This window comes from Stylophora pistillata, chromosome 2, assembly GCF_964205215.1.
Source record: "Stylophora pistillata chromosome 2, jaStyPist1.2, whole genome shotgun sequence".
NCBI lineage: Eukaryota > Metazoa > Cnidaria > Anthozoa > Scleractinia > Pocilloporidae > Stylophora > Stylophora pistillata.
The window spans coordinates 45765374-45790015 of NC_142520.1; the positions used below are offsets into that span (position 1 = coordinate 45765374).

The 24642-nt window shown below is 37.0% G+C and overlaps 1 protein-coding gene and 1 long non-coding RNA gene across 6 annotated transcripts; one reads left to right on the plus strand and one right to left on the minus strand.

Moving 5' to 3' along the window:
- Positions 1-31: 31 nt before the first annotated feature.
- On the plus strand, positions 32-24608 carry LOC148739837 (uncharacterized). 5 transcript variants are annotated; one of them, XM_088747614.1, is made up of 6 exons: positions 34-198; positions 1959-2021; positions 3015-3108; positions 5154-5187; positions 6098-6168; positions 21418-21993. In XM_088747614.1, the coding sequence occupies exons 3-6, from the start codon at positions 3036-3038 to the stop codon at positions 21735-21737; spliced, it is 498 nt and encodes a 165-aa protein (XP_088603740.1). In that variant the 5' UTR covers positions 34-198; positions 1959-2021; positions 3015-3035; the 3' UTR covers positions 21738-21993. The 5 variants fall into 5 exon arrangements, with proteins under 5 accessions (XP_088603742.1, XP_088603740.1, XP_088603741.1 ...); XM_088747615.1 differs by having other exon boundaries at positions 1959-2005; XM_088747617.1 differs by lacking the exon at positions 21418-21993 and adding an exon at positions 7478-8014 and having other exon boundaries at positions 52-198.
- Positions 10372-14115, minus strand: LOC148739838 (uncharacterized). Its single transcript, XR_015996266.1, has 2 exons — positions 13401-14115; positions 10372-10921 (listed from the first exon to the last, which is right to left on the minus strand). It is a non-coding gene; the product is annotated as an uncharacterized LOC148739838 (long non-coding RNA).
- Positions 24609-24642: the final 34 nt, after the last annotated feature.

Genomic DNA, 24642 nt, shown 5'->3' on the forward strand with positions numbered 1-24642 from the left:
CAGAGAGTTACGCCTGCCTCTTTTTGCCACGAATAGATTACGGCCAACATTCATTGACTCCCACAGATAACGTAAATTGGATGATGATCTTAAATAGAGAACAACTTAAGATTACTATTCTGTAGTCTTTTCCTTTTCCTTTTATGTGAGTATGCCTCTGGAGCCAAAAAGAAGAAGGATTTAGAGACAATTGTTGAGGTATGTGAACCAATGTGAACCTCGGAAAAACTACATGCGCTTAATTAACGGCTGCAGGTAATATTTCTTTGAGACAATGCCAATTTCTGAAATTTTATGAGTTTTGACCAGAATTTGGATTTCAACTTGTCTTCGAAAAAAATAATTATCTCTAGGGTCTGTAAAGTTGGCATTATTTGTGGGAAATTTCAAGGAATTTGTCGCGATTACCTGCTTGCGCGGGTTTTGTTATGCAGTCCAGAAAACTATAGTCTAAAAGCTCAAGTTCTTAAACATGGCATGTATACGGGAGGACTCTGGTGAATTTTAGAGCAAAATATGTTATGGCGAAAATGAATTGATATACGTTTGGTTAGCCAAAAGTGGTTGAGGCTGAACTTTGTTGTTCAAATATCGATAAGACTGTAAGTTGTAATCTATTAACTGTGTTTTCCAGTTATTTCTGCGGTGATATGAACGAGCGAGATTAATCCTTCGCGGGTCAATGGTTCTAAAATATCACGCGATCTCTTTTTTTTTTTAATCCTTTACGCGGTATTAGCTTTATCGTTACTCAAAATAACGTTTTTCCGAGCGTTTCTGTTGGAGAAACAGTAGAAAATTAAATTATGAAGAATATTTTTTGCTGTTTTATACAAATACAATACAATTGTAGTCTGGGTTATTTGTGTAGGAGTGTCACGACAGGTGGTCTAAAGTAATGCTGGGAAATTAATAATTTATTACAAATCTTGTCTCCAGGCAGCAGTGATTTTAATATCTTGGGTTTGATAATCTAATTTGCCTGAAATATTATTTGTGAGGACAGAAAAACATTAAGATCTTATCAGAAATTTATGGAGTGTTCTTTGAAAGAAGGGTGCAACTGGTTCACAAGTGATACATACAATGTAACTCATACAATTTAACAATGAAACATATTCTCAACATGTACCAATGAAATAAGCACAAGATTTTAATTTTAATATCTAGCAAGAACAAATATGGTTAAATTGTGCCTAATAGAAAAGCAGTTCAATTACATGACAGTGTTTATATTGTTTAATTGAGACCTATATATACACCAAAGTGGAACAAAGGGGGAAACCTTACAGTCTGATTCCAAAGTCTCATTCAGAGTTTTCATTAGAAATATAATATCAGCAGACTAAATGTGTTCTCAAAATTTAAAAGAAATATAGTATTACTCAGGCCACCAAAATTTTAGCAAGAAAATAAATTATGTACAGTATGCGCTGTAACCTGAATTTTCTCTGATATGTGATGGCTCTCAATTCACTATTTTATTACCAAATTTGGAAACTGATGATTGAGGGATATTGATTTAGGTTGTGTCAAATTAGGTGAGTATTGTAAATATAACTGAGGTGTCAAAATCAAATTCAAGTGTTTAGGTGAAGAGATTATTAACATTCCGTCATAGGTTTTCACAGAAAGTTATTTAATTTGTCAAATTAGGGAAGCTTCCGTACTTACCTGTAAAAAATGCGAAAAAAAAAAGAAGATGATCAAGAAGTCTTAAGAAAATTATGAAGAAGTCTGGCATTTTCATTTGTTATAATTTTACTTTAGATGCTGCCACTAGAGCTGGTAAATAATATATGTGGTCATGATCTGACTGCACTTGCTGGCTAGTATCAGAAATCTCTTGTTTGTTGCACTCACTCGTTCAATATCCCATACAACCAACTTGTGTGTGTCAATACCATATAGACTATCTTTCCATGAAGTATTCTATATGCATGATCTTTCTATTTCAGTACAAGCCTGCTACCTGTGAGGACAAAGCAGATAATGGTGACATTGTGTCTGTTCACTATACTGTATGTACATGTATATTGTCTGCTTTTCAATTAAAAGAGGGGTCAGTAGAAATTCCTATGAGAAGGATGTTCTCACATGCTTACATTTTTGAAGGAAAAGTTTGAACTGAAAAAACTGGAGGATATTGGGGACTGGGGGGGGGGGGGAGGCTTGGTGAATTTAAAAACCAAAATGCCTTCAGTTATTTTGCTGAACAAGACATTTTGCTTGACTTAAGTACAAAGAGAGCCCATTAAAGAGTATGGTTAGAGCCATACACTACATGCCTTTCTTCCTATTTCCATCTCTCTCACTAAAGTGCAGGAAAAATGAATTTAAGTATCATGAATGGTTATTTAGAGTAAAGGCTGATAGTTTCCAAATGAAACTGTTTGGGGCTGCGTTGGTGGGAGTAACGAAATAATTTGGATATATCAACAAAGTTGAAATGGTAAATTGGCCATTGTAATGATTACAAAAGCTGACGTTTCGAGCTTTAGCCCTTCGTTGGAGTGGGTAATTTAGGGTAAACTTGGTGATAGGGGTTCTGTACTCACCCTTTTCTTGCCCCATTACTTTTTTCCCTCAAAAACAAGCATTAACCAAATAATACAAAATAGACTAAAAACAAACAAACAAAACAAAGCAATACAAAGGAAAAGACAAATCTGGTCCTTGTCCTGGCTGTTAAGAATAGATATATTCCACATCCCTTCCCAATCACATCCAAGTCTCTCAGCCATCACTTTAAAAGATCATGGAAGACAAAATGAATTAAATAATCACTAAGGGTGCCAAGCTGTCATTAATGGGTAGATTTTGCCATCTCTACTCTGCACCTTTTCATTGTCACTTCAAAAGACTGCGTTATGAAAAAAAACAAAACAAAAAAACAAAGCAAACAAACTACCAAAACAACACTAAGAAATGAACAAACCTGATTTCAGTTCATATGAAAGATGTGGCTGTCAATAATGTATGGATTTCCTTATTTTCTCAATGAACTATTGTAGGGTACACTGGAGAATGGACAAATGTTTGACTCATCCCTAGCAAAAGGAAGAGAACCACTTGAGTTCCAGTTGGGCAAAGGGAAGGTTATCAAAGGTAACTTGCTGTTGGTCTTTTTGATTATTTAGCTATATTAGTCTGAGAAATTTCATTTTGGTGTTGTAGAATTATCTTGATAAAGCCAAAGTTGTTGCTCAACTCCTAACCAGAGCAAAACAAAATTCCTGAAGGAGCTAATGAGAACTCTTTGTAACAACAAACGAATTGCGTGAAGTGTGAGAACCACTCAAGTGAGCATTGGTAGCAAATGGCTTTTTTTTTAATCTGATTGGTTGACTCAGTAGACAGAGTTAGTTTTTTTGAATGACCAATCACATAGCAAAGTGAAGGAAAACTTCTGTAACCTTGGTTACTGTCAATACTTACATATAGTCTAATGAAAATTACTCTAATTGAATTATTCCTTTGACTTCTAATATGTGAACTTCTTAGCTGCTAAAGAATGATGTACATCCATGTGATATAGTGAGGTGTAAAAATTATAAAGAAAAAACATTTAAAGCCTGAATAGAAAAAAGTCATCTTTGGGAGGACATGCTGATCTCCTCCCTGTGTAAGCAAAGGTGAGGGAGGATGCTAAGATCAAGGGTGGACATCAAATTGTGACAAAATTACTCTTTAGCTGTAGTGAGATAGGGCATATCACAATCTAGCTTTACTTTTGGTAAAAACCAGGGAAAATAAAGTATAGCCAACTCATAGGTCAAAAAGTACACCTCCTAAAACCAATGGGCTGGAAGAGATCAATGAAATGATTAATGACTGTGAAGATGCCAATTTTAGCAGCCTATAATTACTATTAAATAACTGTGCTGGTAACAAGGGATTGCTGACAATGATAAGTATCCCATTCTATATACCCTGGGTACAAATAAAGTCTTTATTCTCTGTACCCCTCAATGGATCTCCTAATGTACAGGGTGAAGTTGGATATTTTAGTATGCAGGTTACTGATTGTACATTTTTGAAGAAACACTGTAATTATACAGGTATTTCCTTTTTAGTATCCATATTTTTTTCTTATTGTGACATTATTATGTAGTGGGTTGCTCTGCATGTTTGATGCTTGCAAGATGTCTATTTTCTAACTGAAGATTCCAGTCTAGCAAGCCAATTAGCCAAATATACTGGGACTAATGTAAAGTAACCTTGATTACATTTGTTTGACCCTTGAATTGCTAGTTTTGTTAACAAATGAATGTAATTTATTCTGCACCATTGAAATTACTTGAATGCTGTTGTTACTTAGTTCTTATTATTAATACCGAGCAGGAGGTCTGTATGGGAGAATCTTGACTGAGGTCGCCAGTACACTGACTGAATGCAGTGAAGTCTGTACCAGCAACCGAGGTCAAGATTCTCCCATGTAGACTGACCTAGCTCAGTTAATAAGATGTTTATTATATGGCTGTGTCTTATATGCCAATTTTTTTAATATTCTTTGTACCTTTTTTTTCTAGACCGGTCTAGATGCCGGTCCAGATGGGAAAATCTAGACTGCTTTCAATTTTGATTTCAGGCAATCAAATTCGTGAATTCGGATATTCCCAGTCCTTGTGAGACAGTCAGCCATCTAATAAAGTTAAATATTAAATGATATCGATTGAGGTTAGTCTACCAGTCATTTGCCTCTCCAGCTTGTCCATTTTTGGTGCCCTGGTTTGAATTTAAAACCACCTCAATTTACCAATCTGGTCCAGTTGCTGTATGTTCAACAATTTACACATTGGGTTCCTATTTTCCAATAAGGTTTCAGTGTATCCTCTTTCAAGTGTGCTAGTTAATTTGATTACATTAGGACCCTTTGTGATATCTAACCTGGTGAGCATTATTTAAAATAGAGAGTAAATTGTATTTACAGTGTTAAAACTGCAGGCAGAGATAACTTCCAATATTTGGACCTCTTCTACTGTCTGGTTAAAATCCTCTAGTTAAAGCTCTTTTGATATTTCCCCATTCTTGATCTCATGTAAACAATGCCAGAAAGCTCACCAGTTGACGAGTATAACTGCCACCTTAACTTTTTCACTCACTGGTATTTCTTTATCTATTGATTGATTTTATTTTATTTTTTTTAACAGGTTGGGAGATGGGTATAAAAGGAATGTGCATTGGGTAAGTTTTAGAAATGCTATGTAATTAAAACAACAACAACTTACAGCAAAGTTGAAGATTTTCTTTTTTCAGCAGATGGTACCATTAAGCAGCAGACTTGCATGTTCCAGAGTGAGGCTTTGTAGGATTTCCTCAATTGAAAGAAAAATACTGGCTTAAAATTTTCCTTCTATAACCAACAAATTGGGGTGCAAAAAATTGTGCCTGAAGATAGGCACAGGAGCTCATTAGTGGCTCCTGGTGGGTACTATTTTTAAGTGCTATTCATTTAAAATAAATTATTTGCAAACATATCTGATAATGAGATTGACATGGCAGCTGCTAAATAAAACTCACGTTGGACCTAAGAGCCCCTTACTATCTTAGATGACTTTCTCTCCCTCCTTTTTTGTTTTGTGTAGTCTACAAATAAGTTCAAAAACCCTTTTTGGGTCATCATTTTTGTGGCTCCCTGTAGTGCGTTTACAGAAGCAGTGCTAAGACTATTTTGCATTATAACATAACCAAAGTAAAGTGCGCGCTCTGATTGGTCAATTTAGCGTCCCCCATTTTCCCATGGGTGTACGCTGCTGACGTGAGCAAATGCAAAGACTATTTTTCCACGCACGCTTGTTTTTTTCTGGTCACGTAAGATTTGTTAAATAAAAGGGAACTCTTTAGCTACAATGTATCAATGTTATGTTATAAAACAAATGGTAAACACCACAGCATACACTATTTAGTATGGATGCACTTGGGAGGTTTGCTAAGCACTTACGAAGCTAGAGTCGCTCTTGGCTATCGCCTCGAGTGACTCTTACGCTTCTTTTGTATTTAGCAACCTCCCGCGTGCATCCATAACTCAATAGTGTACGCTGTGGTGTATACCATTTGTTAAATAGTTTACACTTCTGTTCTTTTTATTTTGCAGAGAAAAAAGAAAATTGATCATCCCTCCTCACCTAGGGTATGGAGCTCGCGGAATTCAGAATGTTATTCCTCGTGAGTAAATGTTCATTATATTTATGACCATGGAAGGCGTAAGGTGGTCTATAAGGACAGAAAATCGCCTGAGCACATGTGCAAGGCCTGATTTATGGCACAAGTGTTGTTTTGGAAGTTTTCTTAATAATTGAACTTGGGTGACTGAAATTTTAAAACCTTTCAAAACATGAATGGCCATTAATCACCAAATGCAAAAGTAGTTTGTAGGATATTTTATTTATTATATTTATCATTAAATTTACATTTCAACTCTCTTTGGTACTTCTTTGGTACACATCACTTAGAAAAATTTTTCATGGTTTGGAAAATGCTTGTGTTTTCTTTGATTTGGTTGTTTCATGAAACAATTGCAAAAGATCAACTAAGTTAATGTTTTTTGGAATTATGTATACAAAATATTTGCTCGCAAACAGAATTTTTATGCCTTCTCTCTTTGACCCAGGTTTATTTCACAGTCAAGGGGGACTGGGTTTGGGTCAGGGGTCAATGGCCATTACGCTTGACCCCCTCTGAGAGTTTTTACAAGTCATATTAACTCCCTAGCCATGTGCCCGTCATTTGCCTCGATTACTCGGAGTGAGAAGCTGTTTTTTGACTCCCTCCTCCTCCCCCTGATCCGCCCACTTTCTCGTTGTATATTTAGTGTTGGTGCGTTTTTCTTGGCCCACACCTCTACTGGGCAAACACCTTAACGGAATTCATTCTTGTTCTGTTTGTTTCAATAAAAGCGGCTATGGAACTATTGTCCATAGCCATATTGCTCCAACTTAAGTTTTTTTTATTTTTTGGTGCCCAGTAAACAGAGCTCAGGCAAGAGCAGCATCTGTAGGTTTGTTTTGGGCAGAGAGAGAAAGGCATAAAACCTAGCATTGTTTGTTTATCTGATTCTGAGCGAGTGCAATACGGAAATTGCATAATGCAATTTATAACTTATTTTAGTTTGTCACTGACCAACCACGAACGAGATATGTGTTGAGTATGTGGAAATAGCAAAAAAAGGAAAAAATATTCCTATCTTCTCATTATAACATAGACAGAGAATGGTCAAGAAGCCTCATATTTTTGCTCTCTCGGCAAGATTTCCGCACAACCCCATTGTTTATTACGCATGCAGTTCTTGGATATAAAGAAAGCAATGGCGGAAGCAGTTGATCGCGTTTGAGACATAGGCCTAGTTTTAGAATAGTATTGGTTAAATTATACCGAAATCTACCCGCTGATCATGATACTATTATCATATTACAGTACGTTATTGAATTAACAGCAAATCCTAGCATTTTCCTATTTTTGTTTTATTCACACATAGCCAACTCTGTACTGATTTTTACCACTGAGCTCATGTCTATTAAGAGGAAGTCGCTGTTTGATCCAAAGTTACTTCTGCAAATAGGATTTTGGCCGGTCCTGGCTGGAATGATTTTGTACTATCTGTATAGAAAGGCATCTAAGGAATCTGGCAAGCCTGAAACAAAGTCGAGCAAGAAAAATAAAAAGAAATAATAAAACTGTAAACTGTTCAATAGTATATGGTGGTACAAGGAAGCCCTTATTCAGCTGCAGATGGCTATAGCACGGTTCTACTTGCCCTCCTTTCCGCAACTTTTCATGCGCAACGCTTGATTTAGCTCGTGGATCACTGCTGGAGTGATCCGCTCCTCGGCGCAGACACTAGAACGTAGCTCCATTAACTCGATTGGTGATTGAAAAGAGAAAAGGTCACAAGGAATCCCAGAAGTTAGGGCTGTAATTAAGGCCAGATCCTCCATAAACTGAGCAATTTTATAGCAAGTAGACTATGGGTTTATATTAAAGTTCGGAATGGCGTGCTCTATTAGAGTTTATAGTTCTGCATCCTTGTCCAACATCATAAATAGATATTTAACTACCGGTATTTTTCCTGATGATTGGAAGGTAGCCAGAGTCACTCCTATTTACAAGGATGATAACAAAACTAATCCAAATAATTATAGACCTATATCTGTCTTGCCGATTGTCAGTAAACGTATTGAGAGAGTAGTCTTCAACAGTTATATGATTTTTTAATGAGGCATGATTTACTTACCGATGCTCAGTCGGGATTTCGACCTTGTAAATCCACTTTGACTACCCTTCCAGATAAAACCAATGATTGGTTTTCTAATATGGACAATGGCTTACTAAATGGAGTTCTTTTTCTCGATCTCAAAAAAGCTTTCGATACTGCTGATCATGAAATACCACTGTAACTTAAATAGCTCAATTTCTATACGGTTGACTCCATAAGCTTAAAATGGTTTCAATCCTATGTGACTGATCGCAAGCAAAGAACTTATGTTAATGGTACTCTTTCTGATTACGGCTCCACTGTGTGTGGTGTCCCTCCTGGGGCCTATAATTTCTTGATTTATTTAAATGATCTTCCCGCGAGTTGTCTATCCTCAACACCAAGACTGTATGCTGATGTTACTTGTCTTACCCTTACTGCTCATGATCCTACTGATCTACAAATAAAGCTGAACAGTGATCTAAACAACAATCCAGTCTTGGCTCCAAGCATATAAACTTAGTCTTAATGTGAAGAAAACTAAATATTCCATTATTGCTACTCAATAGAAGATCACACATCTAGATCATCAACCTGATGTAAGAATAAATGGACATTCTATGGATAGAGTCAGAACGCACAGATACCTAGGGGTCGAAATGGATGATACTTTAACGTGGCACTCTCAAATTGATCAGATTGTTAAAAAAGTATCAGCTGGCCTGGCAATTCTAAAGCGGGCCGCAGTACCGCTTGACACCTTAATTAACATGTATAATGCGCTGGTTGTTCCTTTTTTCCACTATTGTAGCCCAGCATGGGGTTGTATCGGAAAATGCCAATCTGAGAGACTCCAGAAGCTACAAAATAGGGCTGCTCGTATAATAACCAATTCTGATTATATGACGCCATCTTCTTGTTTATTACATGACCTTGGCAGGGATAGACTTGAAGAAAGGCGAACTAAACAGCTAGCGATTGCTATGTATAAGGAGGTCAATAATCACTTTCCACTTCGCCTTCATAATCTTTTTCAAACAATATCGCAAGTCCATACCTATAAATTTGAGGGATAATTTGGATATATCAACAAAGTTGAAAAGGTAAATTGGCCACCATAACGATTACAAAAGCTGACGTTTCGAGCGTTAGCCCTTTTGGGCCCATTTGCTCCGACGAAGGGCTAACGCTCGAAACGTCAGCGTTTGTAATCGTTACTTTGGCCAATTTACCAATTCAACTTTGTTGATATATCCAAATTATTTCGTTACCCCCACCGACGCAGCCCCAAACAGTTTCTTTAGAGACTATCAGCCTTTATTCATTTATTATTTGAGGGACTCGGCTCATAATCTCTTTACTCCCAGACCACTCTCTGAAGCCGGAAAACGTAGCTTGCACTATCGAGGTGCTACACTATGGAACAGCCTCTAAACAACTAGAAAAAACCCAGACCCGACTGTTACTGCTTTCAAAGAATCCCTGTTGACATAGCAATTGCTTTTTGTCATAATCTTAACGATCTTTTTATTTTAGGATTTAACAGCTCTTATTTTGTGACAAGTTGTAGTATTAGTTTTTAGTTTTAGCATTGCTGTTGGTATATAGCATTGAAATATTAGTATTAGCATACGTTGTATAATTATATTCATTAGTAGAAATAGTGTTCGTTTTAAATTGCTTATGAATGATTATTTGCATATTTAAGTTACCGTGTATAAATAAAGCTTATATATGTTATGTATATATAGTTCACCACTAAATTTTCTCCGATTGTTTTTGGTTTAAATTGATCACGTGACGCTATCAGCCCATAGTGCTTGTCCGTGTAAAATACCCGGTAGATAGTACTCATCCGTGAAAAAATTTTGAATGGTTTGACGGCCGCGAAGTTAGGCAGATCGGAAAAACAGTGACTTTTCAATTCTGACAGGTATAACGTATCATTTAGCCAATGTACGAGTACAATGTCTTGTTTTAACTCACTGGTAATTTTATTGTATTTAATTTGTATGACAACTGTACGTATCTTTTCACTCATAATATAGTAAACTAATGCAAAGCTTCTAACTGCCGTAATATTGTAGCAGTAATGAAATCTCTTTGCTGACAATGTGTAGTATTTACTTATGATTTACTACTAATACCCGCCAAGACTAACTAATGCTATATGCAGGTTGTGTAAATTCGCTTTTAATGTCCCGTGAGATAATAATAAAACAGTAAACAGTAAACAGTAAACAGTGAACAGTGAACAGTGAACAGTGAACAGTGAACAGTAAACAGTAAACAGTAAACAGTACGGTTGCGAATTATTGACATTTGTGACAAACTGTACGCATGAATAAATATTTGATCGATCTACATTTAGCGGGTTTTGACTGTTTTTCAACTGGCGCACGGAAGAAAATTTAGTGGTGAACAATAAAGACAATAGAGTGCTTACGTCTCGGAAATATCGGTCTGATAGTTGCCCCTTGGATATTTGATGTTCTTAAAACTAGCATATTTGCCCTTGATGCTTCGCTTCTCGGGAAAATATATGTTTTACGAACATCAAATTTCCGCGGGGCAACTATTTGCCGATAGTTCCTAGACAGAAACATTCTATTGTTGAAAGAGAACATGGAGTTAAAGCTGTGGAGCTATCTGCCAGTTTATAACATGGCGGACCAAATCCCAAATTTTTCTCTTGGGTTGTTATTCGACCCAGATGTCCTTTACGACCTAGAGGACGAAGAGAAAACGAGCTATTAGCATCGATCGATTTCGAGGCTACTGTCAATAATAGTGCGACCTACCCGTTAGTTAGTTATGAAAGCAATGAGCGAGGCGGCAACTCAATAAGTAAAGATTTGAAAACATGTCAAGATCCGCAATAGACGACATATTACAAGAGCACAGAAAAAGAAATCCAAAAAATCCGCCAAATGGGCTATCCGAGTTTTCGAAGGTGAGTTCTTTTGTTGCAAAAATGTAATAAATACAATATGACAACCTCGAATAGAGTGGGCCCACACACGCTTCTAACCAGCAACTACAACTTCTCCTCGCAAATAAATACCAAAACACAGATAAAAATCTTTTTTTTTTTTTCATGTGACACCCGTTTTTGTCGTTTTTTAATAGCTTGGTGCAGTGGAAAAAAAAAAAGAAAAAAAAGAGGGCCAAGAACTTCCACGAAATGAACAAAAAAGAGCTTGACCTAAATCTCCGCTAATTTTACACAGAAGCACAAACAAAAGATGGTACATTGTATTCAAGGTCATCCCTTCTCGGATTGCGAAGTACAATTGAAAGATACCTCAGCAATCCGCCATTTAACAGGGGATGTCTCCATTTCAAATTAAGGCACAGATTTCCAAGGGAAGACGACAAAACGCGGAGCCCTACTCCATGGAGTACCCTATGGAGTACCTAAATGAAGTACCCCTAAAAATCATGTATTGGTAGAATAAAATACTTCATAAACATGGTAAATCGTATAAATGTACATGTTTTTACTAAATACATTTTGAGCTTTCCCGCTGTCCGATTGTCACAGTTCAATACATCCCAATTTTTCGGGGGGTGGGGGGGGGGGCTCTCAGTCTAACAGGTTCCTCCATTTTGGTTTTAGCGCTGTGTAATGAGTCCTTTGACCGGAAGAAAAAAAAAAACTCCATATCATGTACAAAACCCACTGTTTCGAGTTCTGCACGAGGTAAAATATTTAAACTTGCTACATTTTCCAAATCAACGGCCCACTGTTGGATTATTTGCTGACCCATCGGTGTTTTTATTTTTTGTGTCTTTGCATATCTCAATTTTATTACGCTACAAATAGAAGGGCGAAGAGGAGTGGAAGTTTAAACACACGAATTACTTTTTTCGAATCCTAGCTTTTATCCTCATCGCTTCACACAATTAAGAAACCCATGAGGCCTTTTGTCAATAAATTGAACGCCACACCTCTTACAGACGCCCTACCTGAGCAGGTATTTTGAAAGACGAAATACCCGCTGCCGAATGAAGGATGACCGTACTTTTGGCCTCTTGAAGATCATAAATATAGATGGTACTCGGCCTATCAAAGAAAATGTTCATGGATTACATTTAAGACTGGTTTTCACTTGCGACGGAGTCGTAGTCGGAGTTGTAATCAGAAGCGTGGAGCGATATGATCTGGTGAAAATCAAACCGACGGAGTCGGAAGCAGAACATGGATTCTGCCTATAACTCCGTCGATTACGATCTAGTGAAAACTGCATTGTCGGAGTCGGAAGCGGAAGCGGAAGCGGAAGAATAAACCAATCACAATGCTCGATTCTATCTTTCCAAAATGCACAAATAGCCGTAACAAATTTAAACGTGTGAACTTGACTGTAAAATTACGAAATTAAAAGTAAAAATACTCGAAAAAGTGAATCTACCGAAAGTACAATTCACAATCACCAAGTCGTAGTTCACTGACGAGGTTAGCGTACTCTTCCTAAGCTGCTCGACGTCGATAGATATCACGAACTCAAAATTTCTTTCTCTTTCGAACGATATTATTCCTGTACTGTCTCTGCCTGCGCAAAATAATGATTAATAAGGGCCAAAGTTGCTCTTCGTCGGCCATGTCTTTGGCGCCAAATTTGTACTTTCGCGGGCCTGGAATTGAGCATTGTGATTGATTTATTCTTCCGCTTCCGCTTCCGACTCCGACAATGCAGTTTTCACTAGATCGTAAGCGACGGAGTCATAAGCGGAATCGGAAGAAAATGGAAACGTTCTGATTCTTCTAGCTTCGATTCTGTCGAGTTTATGACTCCGCAGACGACTCCGTTTTTCGATTTTCACTAGATCATAAGCGCTCTTACGACTCTGACTCCGACTCCTTCGCTAATGAAAACCAGCCTTTAAGTCTTCCGCTTGAAGTGGCCTGCAGTTTAAAGTTAAATTCAAGATGACAGTCAGTTCGTGGACTATGTCGAATTGTGACAATCATAGAGCTGGCAAGCTCAAAATATATTAAGATATGTACAGCTAAACGATTTACCATGTTTATAAAGTATTTTATCTGGCCACTACATAACTTTTAGGAATACTCCATCCAAAGGGTACTCCATGGAGTAGGGCTCCACGTTTTGTCATCTCTCGATTTCCAAGCGACAAACAGGCTCCTTCAGAGTCAGTTAAAAACTAAACAAGCGCGAGAACAAAGAAAACGCAAAACACAAACCTTGAATTCTAGTAGCAGACCTCCAAAAGATGAAGTCGTGAAATAAAATCCGGAGAGACAATCCTTGGGATCTTCTATGGAATATTTGGCTTCATATAACCTTCTGCTGGTGTCGTGGAGGACGCGAAGGTCTACGACAGTTGACGAAGCAAAGTTTCAAGTTCTCGTTAGATGACAACGGACGGGAATACGTTTCAATGACCCATGACGGGGCTACTAATTAAGAACCATCCAGGGGGTAAAACGCTCCCCCGCCTGTAATAAACCAATTTATGACCATTCGTAGGTGGTGAAAAATTGCAAAAAGGAAGGATGGAGCTTAGAATGGAAAACTCCGATTTCAGACTTGTAAATGCTGTCTGTACATCGCAATTCGTTTCTATAAGAGCCCCACTGCCAGCAAATGACATATTTATTTTCCACTGACAAGTCGTTTTCACTACAGACTCATTCAACCACGGAAGTCAAGTTTTCGTTTTTGAATGACATTTAATATAACATAGGAAAATCCTCTTAAAGTATGGGGTGACATCAGAAGTTTTAAATACCAGACTCAAAAATGAAATAAATAAATAGATAAAATAAGTTATATTTCATAAAAACGGAAAAAAAAATATTTACGGTTAAGAAAATTTGGCATAATTTGAATTTGCAAGTCAAATACGATAGTAAAAATGATAAGCAGTTATGTAAAAAGAAAATAAACTAAAAAAATGAAGAAAACTAAACAACGACTTAATTTCATTCTTTAAGATGGACGCGTGGCTTGAACGAATGGAACGAAATACGTGATGAAAATTTTTGTCTTTTAGCTTTGTATTTATTTAAAACAACAATTAACAACAGCTGTAAAAATCTTTACCTCTGCGGGGATTAATTCTACTCTGCTTATGCGGATAAATGCGATCAGTTTCTAACAGAGAAAAGGGACAATCAACATTCAGGTACTTAAGACAAGAGCTTTGTTACTTTCAGTTATTTTCCTATATATTAGTTTAATTCAATTCCCTCTGGCTCCCTATACTTGAGAAAAATTAGATTTGAAAGTAATAGGCATTCTTTTGGCTGATGGCAAATAATCTTCTTTGTATGCACAGATGTGGATGCTTTTGACAAGTTTATCACAATATTTATTCCGAACTATTCTATCTCCCGCATGGTTTTCATTTTTTTCTTAGTGTTTGTGATTCTCATGTTATTCCTTTGATGCATATTACGCCGTCGTTTTCTGCGAAACAAAGACACGGAATAACTGAAACATGAATATTTTCTTTCATCGCTTTTTATTATTTCTCAGAATTAAATTTTTCCTCACCAAAGCCGGTATATTTTCAGCAATAGAAATAGTAAAAGTTAAGGGTAATGATCTACATAGAAAAGGGTCCGAATTCTTCGACATATAAGAATGTGTGTTTGTGATGATACTTTTCAATGGAAATGCAAATTTTACCGAAAAGGAAATATGTTTCTTGCGCGTTTTTCCAAGTTTGACGTAAATTTGAAAGTCAAATGAACGAAAATTAGACATGAAGCAGTCACTTTGTAAACTATAAAACAATGATATTCACAGAGTAATGGACATACAGTTATTAAAAAATAAAATTTTTACCTCTCATTAAGAAATTGTAAAACAACACACGAAAAAGAAATTATAGCAGTCTATCTGTGGGAAAAAAAAAATTCCCAAGTCTATTACTCTTTTTATCTGAATATATAGATAGCGCATAATGCATACAAATTTTATTTTTTTGTAATTTCTTTGAGGATGAGCCGCGAAACAATTATTGCAAAGTACAATTTCTCCTTCTATCTTCAATATATGTTATAGAAAGTAAAGCTGATTGGGTGTGAGAATAACGAGACTAGCTAGACCTCAAAATTGCAACACTAACATTTCTCCCGCTTTTCTACATCTTAAAATTTATAAAACACTTTTAATAGTTTCTTGTGACGTTCGCACCATAAATGATATAACAAGGTGACTTATGCATTTCAAAATTATAGGCAAGAGGTTGAAACGTCTGTCTTTTAAAGAACAATGGCCGTTCTCTTGCCAAAAAGATCGAGTAGTGACGGTTTTCGAATTACCGTCGAAATTTGAAATTGATGAATAACATGGTTATTTTATTACGAGCTCTTTTTATCTAAAGTTGGCGAGCTTTCCTTCTTTTATCGCTAGATATCTACACTGTCGGTACAGATGTCGATCCTGTCTACGAATGTATGCTCCGTGTTCTGCTTCAACGTAGCTTCTAAAATATTTCCCCACAGCAAAGTATGTTTACGTCTCTTCTGACACTCATTCCTATTGGTGAAGGTCTTCTGGCCCTTAAACATTTTTTTGATCAACGTACTGTTAAGGAATCTAAATCTGAAACACTACGACGCTTAGCCGAACTAGTGCTCACACTTAATTGTTTTTTTCATTCGGGGACAACTTTTTCAAACAAACCAATGGTGTAGCCATGGGCACCAAAATGGGACCTAGCTATGCCAATCTTTTTGTAGGTTTTGTCGAACACCAATTTTTCAGCCAATACAACGGCTCCAAACCTGAACTCTACGTTCGCTACATCGACGACTGTATTGGCGCCACCTCCTCTACCAGAGAGGAGCTCACTCAATTCATAACCGCAGTCAATTCTTTTCACCCGCCTCTGAGATATACCTGGGAAATTTCTGACAATTCTTTATCTTTTTTAGACATCAAAGTTTCAATTGAAGGCAACGGTTTCTGCACTAGTGTATCTTACAAACCAACAGACTCGCATAATTACTTGTTGTATTCGTCTTCGCATCCATCTCACGTTAAGAATTCCATTCCTTTTTCTCAGTTTCTAAGACTTCGTCGTTTATGTAGTGATGACTCTGATTTACACCACAAATCAGAGTCTATGTGCCAGTTTTTCGATAAACGTGGTTACCCTGATTCTGTCGTTCAAGCGGGTTACCACCGCGCCCAACTTATTGATCGATATTCAGCACTACAAACGTCACAAGAGGAAGATTCCGACCGCATTCCATTCACTCTCACGTTTCACCTTCACAACCACTCACTTAAATCCATCATTCTTAAAAACTATAAATTACTTCAAAACGATCCAGAGACAAGCACTATCTTTTCGCAGCCTCTACTCATTTCATACAAACGCGACAAAAACATAGGAAATGTTTTGGTCAGAAGTTCTTTTCAGACTAATGACCAACCAGGCACTTTTGAATGCGCTCGTGCACGATGCAAAACGTGCCCTTTCATTCACAACACTAAGAAAATATCGGGACCCAAACGATCCATTAAGATAACCGATCACTTTACGTGCACCTCCACCAATGTAATCTATTGCACAACTTGCACTTATTGCAAAAAGATTAACATCGGTGAAACAGGCAGAAGACTACGTGACCGATTACGAGAACACCTTCGCGAAGTGCAGAGGAATGACAAGGACATATCGAAACCAGTCGCTAGACGTTTTAATTTACCTAATCATTATAAGCAACATATGGCAATCTGCGGTCTTTCCTTGCACTCAGGTAGCACGGAAAGCCGTATAACTCTTAAACAAAAGCTCATCTTTCAAACCGGCAGTCTAAATCCCACAGGTATTAACGAACGCTTTTCATTCCACTAATTTATTCGTGTTTTTCTCGTTGCCATGTTCCCACCAATAACGTAGCTCCATTTTCTGCCTTTAAAAGCACACACAACCCACAATTCCTCTATTCGCTCCGACGAAGGGATAACGCCCGAAACGTCAGCTTTTATAGTCGTAACGGTGGCCAATTTACCATTTCAACTTTGTTGATATATTCAAATTATATGTTTAATCAAGTTTATTCCTTTTAGTTTTTAACCAGAGTACAATGCATCTGTGACTTATGCTCTAGATGTGAATTTTACACCAAGCTGTCAAAACAAGGACAACACAAAATGAGTGAAACTTAAATAAAGTAATGATAAAACTTTATTTAATTCATCAAAATCTCATTTCTCCCCACCAACATCGCTCTATTGTTAAGAGCAATGGTGTTGAGAAGTTTGGAAAACGATCAACCTCATCGAATTAAAAAGTCAATTAACACTTACGTCACAGAACAAAAAAAGAAGCAGGCAGTTTGTCAGAGATAAGGAAAAAAATATTAGCTGAGTGGTGGATAAAAAGATAAGTAATCCACAACGCAAGGATTTCAACTTATGTCTTTCAAAATTCTAAAGATATCATCAATTTCTTTTTTTGCTTGAAGGTTAGAAAACACTACAAGGGAAATGAGAGGCAGTTTGTTGATAGGAAAGAAAATTCATACCATATCATCCATTCTTTCTACTTCATATGAAAAATACTCAATATGAATACAATATTTTAATTTGCGCAACGGTTGGGTTTTGTTAAGCGTTTCAAAAGGAATAAAAAAGCACCATTATTTGTTAAGAGGATGTAAAGCACCTAACAAGGTATGGAATGTAGAGAGTTCTCTTTGTTTCAGGGCTTGCTTTTGCCTTATACGAAGAATATAATATGCTTATGGAGATTTATCGCAATGCATATTTAATCAAAAAAATATCTGTTATCGGTCGCCATGAATTATCAATCAAGTTTTCAAGGGTTCAATTTGTAACTGAATTCTAACTTAATAGTTCAATGATCAGATTAGAATTCTTGTTTCTTACTTCAACACGTTGTTAAGTGCTCTTTTAGTGAGAATTGAGAGAAATGTGCATTTTAATGGCCTGCATGATTTACACCCGACAAAATTAGCCTGTGGAGATACGTTGAATGGCCTCTAATCATTTTCTGAGACACTTTTGCTGAGAAGGGAAGAAAAAAAAAAAACACTATCTGCTCTATAAAGACTGTATTTGTTCATGTATTTGATGATATAATGAAAAAAGACAAGAATTGTGAAAAAGAACCAGAGGAACTGGCTTTTGAGCCCTGATTTGTTTCTTTTCTTAATCAAAATGAAAAGTACATGATTTTCATTTGAAAATTAAAAAAAAAAAATTGCTGACTCCACTTAGATGAAGTTTGCATAAAATTGCTTCCTTATTAGTTGAAAACAAGCGTTCAAATTATTTCACAGATGGCTTCCTTACTTCAGACGTTAAAACAATGCAAAAAAGCTGTTCTTTGGATATTTTCTTTTCATTTCGTGCTCCTCCTTTTGATTTTTAATGAGACATAAAACCCTCTTCTGATACTCTTTCGTTTTGCTATCCACTGACACATATATACTGACATTCTTTCAGCTATCGCAAAATAATGAAAGCTTAAAAAAAAAGACGGGATCCAAATTCAATTTATATTTAAATTCTCAATGCAGAAAAGTCATCTGTCAGTCATATGAGCTCTAGATCTAAGAATTAATAATTTATCATTGTAAGTTTCTCTCAATGTTTGCATTTCTATCCGCTATGGGGTGAATAACTTTTAAATTCAAATGTCCAAGCTGTTTTTTCAGATGTTATTTACTGACATCGGGCTACTTTTGGGCAACCAAAATACATTATCCCAACATCGAGTTTTTTTTCTGAATTGTACTTGTATAAGTCTTGTATTTTAAGGTTACAGGTATTCCTTTTTCAAGGTAAGAAAGGGCTAACTCTCTCAACAATATCGACACTTCATCAAGGAAACAAATATCGAGAAAAACGAGATTAATCATTAATGAACTATCCAGAATAAACCTTATTATAACGAAATGATCTTCTTCTTTCGATGTCGATCTCAGACTACGAAGTGGACCGAAGAAAATAATACGCATTTTTTAGATACATTTATTACCACAACTGAGTTAAAAAATGTTGTAGATTATGTTCTTAAAACAAGCAAGTATTTTCAAACTCCGGTAAAATAATGATTTAGAAAAACAAACGTCAATCAATTCGTCGAAGATAAAAACACTCATAAACATCATTAACTATTTGAATATTCTAATTGCAAGTCGCTGTCCCAGAGTCTACCAGAATTATATTTACAAATCTTTGTTGGCTTGATGTTGGTTTACGGTGCATGAATGTTGCAGTGGTCCCAAGATAAGTAACCCACGTACACGTAACGATGGATGACAACCATATCACTTCCGCTTTTAGTATTAGAACATTTAAGCTAGCGCTCGATGAAAATAAAGAAAATCGTCAGGCGTGGGGAGTCAATTGACGACAACCTCCCTCTAATTAAAATGAATCGGTCAGAATTGTCTCTAATACAGAGCAAATAGTTCGGATGTTTTTTAAAGGATAACCAAAGTCCTAATCATAGGCTTCGATGAGACGGGTACCGATTGCTTTGGGAATGATGGAGGCAAATTAACCAAAACATTTTAAAGGAATACCTGGATAGAACTCTTCAACCAGTTCAATATGGAACAATCTAAAATATTTCAGCTTTGCATTTGACTGGGTTCCTACAGAAAAAATTAAATCGTGTCTAATTTCCTAAATTGGCTATCTAGTTCAAAGGAGATTTGCTACAGTTTATAAGCTTCTCCAAAACAGGCTGGAAGCTGTTTAAAAGAAATTTTAAAGCATATTTTTTCGCCAAGCGCCATGTTGATAGAAGGATTTGTGAAATGATCACGAGATTGAATATTTTGCCAATCAGACTGCGTGAGGGTTATTTTCCGAACCAAACGTTCAAATTTTTGTCTGGGGGCCACACCCTCCTCTTACGCCCCCACCCTCCTGCTTTTAAATTGTAAACATATTAAGTTTCAAATTTGCGTTGAAAACGTTAACAACGGATCTCTACTGAAACGATAGACATCTATGTTAAATATCAAGGTAAAATTAAGCATATCAACTTTTATTACTTCTGTAGCAAACATTGTGATGGCATCTTCAATGGCCAAGTGGAGTTTCATCCTTGTTTTCTGTAAGCACTTAAATAATAATAGATAATGCTTTATTAAATTCTCCCAAGAACTGGATTTTCAGCATTCAATTACAAAGAATATGAAAAAAAAATGAATATTGTATAATATGTTCATAATTGTGTACAAAACATCGATTAAAAAGCGTAAGAAAGCATACACTATATACATGATGTAAAATTATGCCTTTATGTTCTCTACTCCGATTTTTTCTAATGGAGGGAGAGAGAGGAGGCCCCATGGGTAGGGTGGGTGGTAAAGAAGGGAATGGAGATAATTAATGGGATATCCGTCGAAGGATGGCAATGAAGAGTTTGAGGGTGAACGAACATGGCATCTGCTTAAAGATAAGCGTGCAATGCAACTTAAACCAGGCTTGTGAAATGGGATGCACTTCAGCAGAGTCCCATCGAAGTCCAAATAAGGATCTGCTGTATGTTTTTCGGACGCCTTCAATTTTTGTAAGATTAAATGCACGTTCAATAAAATCATTAAAATGCAACAAAATCATTTCAACGAAATATAATCAGTACACCTAAAAGCCAGTAATTAACCAACTTTTGGCTATCTTCGCACCTTTATTGCAAGGAAACTGCATCTGCGGCGCTAATTGTAGATTCATGGCAAGTTTTTTTATTTGGAATCGGAGATTCATTGATGCAATGGCTATATCCCAAGCTTGGTGAGCCCCAGCCTTGATGTCTGTTGTGTTATTGAGCCAGATAGTTCATAAAGGGTCTACGTTCATTTTCCTTTTTGCATTTCCTTTTTCTTGCTGTAAATATTACTCGGCGGAAGAATATTTGGGTTTGTTGAAATTCAATTCACCTTGAATTTTTTGAAATCGCCATTAGTTTTGTCCTGGCTCGAGCAAAGGTTGATCTTTGGGTGCCGCTTCTCCCTCTCCTCTGCGGAGTATAGAATAAAGTAAAGTGTGTTTATAAATGAGATTTTTCAAATAGTCTCTAACATCTAATAAATGGAGTAATTGTGCTTGAAAGAAAGGGCTCAACTTGTATGAAGGGCTTTTTTTTTTGTGTGCACTAACTCATTCTTTCATTTTCTGGGCCTTTATAAACTACTTAGATTTTTTTTCACGATAACCATCAATAGTAACCAAACTTATTGACTTGTTGTCGTTTTGCAGGTTTGTTGGAGTATGCTATGCAAGCACAAGGATGGGAAGAAGTTCAAGAGTTTTATGAAAATAAAGTTCTTTCTGTTCCACAAGGACATTATGTGGAACTTAACTTTACCATGCGCACTCCGCTCCCAGGACTATGTCTAGGGGGTTTTTACCTTCTTGGTGAATTCTGTGGAGATCATGGAACCGGAGTAGTGCGATCTAGTGGACAATACATGTGGTTGAAATTTATACGGAAAGATTTCTATAATTTCATTGCATTCTACACTAGCAGAGCCCACAATGAAAGAGGCATGTATCCTTTATGGACCAGATGTATTTAATTAACTCGGTTGCATTCTTTTTTTTTCTCGTTTTTAAATAACGCCGTGTGGTTGCGGAATCTTGTTAAATTGATCAGCAGTAAGTCCGATATATGGTTCTTTTCCCTTGGGGCTTTCAACTATGGCTTAGTATGCCACATTTTGGACCAGACATTTACCTCGTACAACGAGCAGTGTGTTTGTCTCTGCAATTGCATGATCTTCTTGCAATTTAGAATTCTCGACGACAAAATTGTTGTGGGCGCTGATTTTTCTTTTTAAATTTGGAATGCACGAAAAGCTCACTTTCAAAGTGTTCTTGTTGAAAATTTTTCTCAATGGGTGTCCTGCTTGCAACGATTCGTTTACAATGCGTAAAAAGTTCCTTCCCACGTTAATAGCGACATTCTTACTAAAGGGTGCGTTACACCACGTTACGTTTCTGCGTTTACTTCTATTCTCGCTGCGGGTCTGTTCGTTGGTTGGTGCCTAGAATTTCAATTGGTGTTCGTAGCCGCTTTTTTGTAACGCTTGTCGATACATGATGTCGCTTTGTCGAAGGATTCTTTGTTTGATTAGATTTCGCTGAGCCTTTGTTGATCCCCAGGAGAATGTTCTTTATGATGGAATGTGAGTGATTACTTTCATGATGGACATAGAGCGGTGTGTTGTTTGGCTTTGTATAGGGCTTGTAAGTTCTTTTGTTCAGATTCAATGTGACATCTAGAAAGTTGACGATCTTCTTATTCACTTCGACTGTTATTTTGAAGCCATTTTAGAAAACACTTTGCAAATATCTTTCTTGATTCTTTCAATCATTTTTGGTGCTTTTTGGAATGCGCTTAGGCCGTCACCTCTATCCAAGCCTATTTCTTTTCTGTTACGTTCGGGTAGTTGGTTTAACAAGTATGATCCCACTAGTGCGCAGGTTTCCGCGCCATCGTAGGAGCCCATTCAAGTTACATCAAATTGAGGTTGATGAATGCTTCTTGCTCCATGGGGTGTCTTCGCTGAACAATAGCGACTGTTTGGTGTGGAAAATAGTTTTTCTTTCTTCCGAAGAGATGTCAGTGCGAGAAGCTGCGAAAGTTAAAGCGTCGTTGAGGAGCTTGTATAAAATGGATGGGTAGAAGTTTATAACATCAAAGGCGATAAACGAGTGGTGGTTATTGCCAGGAATGGTGGGGAACCAATCGAGGGTCGCCTTTGTGTTCTTCCACTGGTTAACATTGGTTTTCTCGATAATAGTTTTGTTAATCTTGTCAAGGATTCGCTTACTTACTTTGCCTTGCTCTGATCTGGTTGGATTAATCAAGCGGCATGTGGAGTCGTTTTGGAAATTGTCTTTGTGGTCTTTCAGGGGGATGAATGATTCTTTAGGTACCAGCAGCGATTCGACTCTATCATCTAGCTTCAGGGTTTAAGCGAAGGCTTTCGCTTCGGCGTTAACATGCTTCTCTGTGTTCACAGAAGGCCTTCTTGTATTCCTTCTCTTTATTTTTCTTGAGCAATGATTTATATTCGCGGGCGTTTATTTTGTAGAACCCTGTAGTTTTGGGCAAGGTAACGAATCCTGCAATCTGATTGATTCCTAGCGCGGTATTGATTCTCCTATTTCTGCTCACGGGCACGGTACCGCTTTCGTGAGTCGCCGAGTACACCCTACCATCGTTGTCATTTTTCATATATGTATTTTTGTTTTACCAGCTTGGCAATATTTTCAAGTAAAGACGTCGGTCATGACCTCAGGCCGATAAATATTTGATAAATCCTTCCTTTTCTCTCTCAAATCACTTTCGTTGCCAGCAGAAATGAATTTGTGATAGCAAATGTGCTATTAAATGGGTTCCCGCGCGACCTAAAAATTATCAATGATTAGTTTTATCCTTCAAGAAAGTAGCTCAAGTAATTAAAATGCCAGGTATATTTTAACAACTGATTTCATCGATATAACTTTCCTTCTTTTAATATCTGAATTCGGTAAAACAATTTGCTCGTTGTAAAATGGTGACCGAATTTAGGAGTTCTATTCTAAATACGCTTTGGGCGAGTTCTTGCAAGTCCGCTCAATTTGGACATTTGCTTAGTAAATTGCACAACACAAACCGATGGAATTCAATGAAAAAATAACGCTTTCAATTCCCTTGGTGTAATTAAACTGTCTCATTTGACTTTTAGTTTTTTGGTGGAAAGAAGACCACAATTACACACACCAGCCATTGCAGGCTCACTGCAAACGACTTAAAGTCGCGCTACAACAACCACACCTCATCATTCCGACACGCAAAACACCGCAACTCCACCGAACTCAGCAAACACATCTGGACACTTAAAGACAACAATATCGATTATTCCATCACCTGGCACATCCTATCTTCCCACCTGCCCTAAAACAGCTCAAGCAAACGATGCAACCTATGCCTTAACGAGAAATTCCTAATCATCTGCCGCCCAGACCTATCAACACTCAACAAGCGTAACGAACTCGTCTCTTCCTGCCGACACAGAAACAAAGCACTCCTACGCAACAGCTGACTTGACACTTTTCATACTGCATAAACCATGTTAATTAGCATTTAGTGTAATATATAAGCGATGGTATCGCATTATTCTGCCATTAAAATCCCCTGATGAGTGGGCAACCACGAAACAGGTCTGTAGGGATGTATCTGTAGTTGTTTTTTTCCGACTACTACAAATTATATTTAACAATTATTCCCCGAGCGCACGTTGGATATGAGATGATAGATAGCCAACGAGGCGCGTAGCGCCGAGTTGGCTATAATCATCTCATATCCAACAACCGCGAGTGGAATAATTGTTTTATTAAAAACGCCCCCAAGCAATTATCATTTTGTAAGAAGAAACCGGATTTTTTAGCTCCCTTTTGATTTTAGGCTGACGCGTACGCTTACCATATTTGTAG

Bases quoted from the DNA above. Each gene is read 5' to 3' on its own strand.
- LOC148739837 (XM_088747616.1), top strand. From the start codon at position 3,036: ATGTTTGACTCATCCCTAGCAAAAGGAAGAGAACCACTTGAGTTCCAG. The intron at 3,109-5,153 runs GTAACTTGCTGT...TTTTTTTAACAG, and splicing joins CAAAGGGAAGGTTATCAAAG to GTTGGGAGATGGGTATAAAA. The intron at 6,169-21,417 runs GTGAGTAAATGT...GTCGTTTTGCAG, and splicing joins AATTCAGAATGTTATTCCTC to GTTTGTTGGAGTATGCTATG.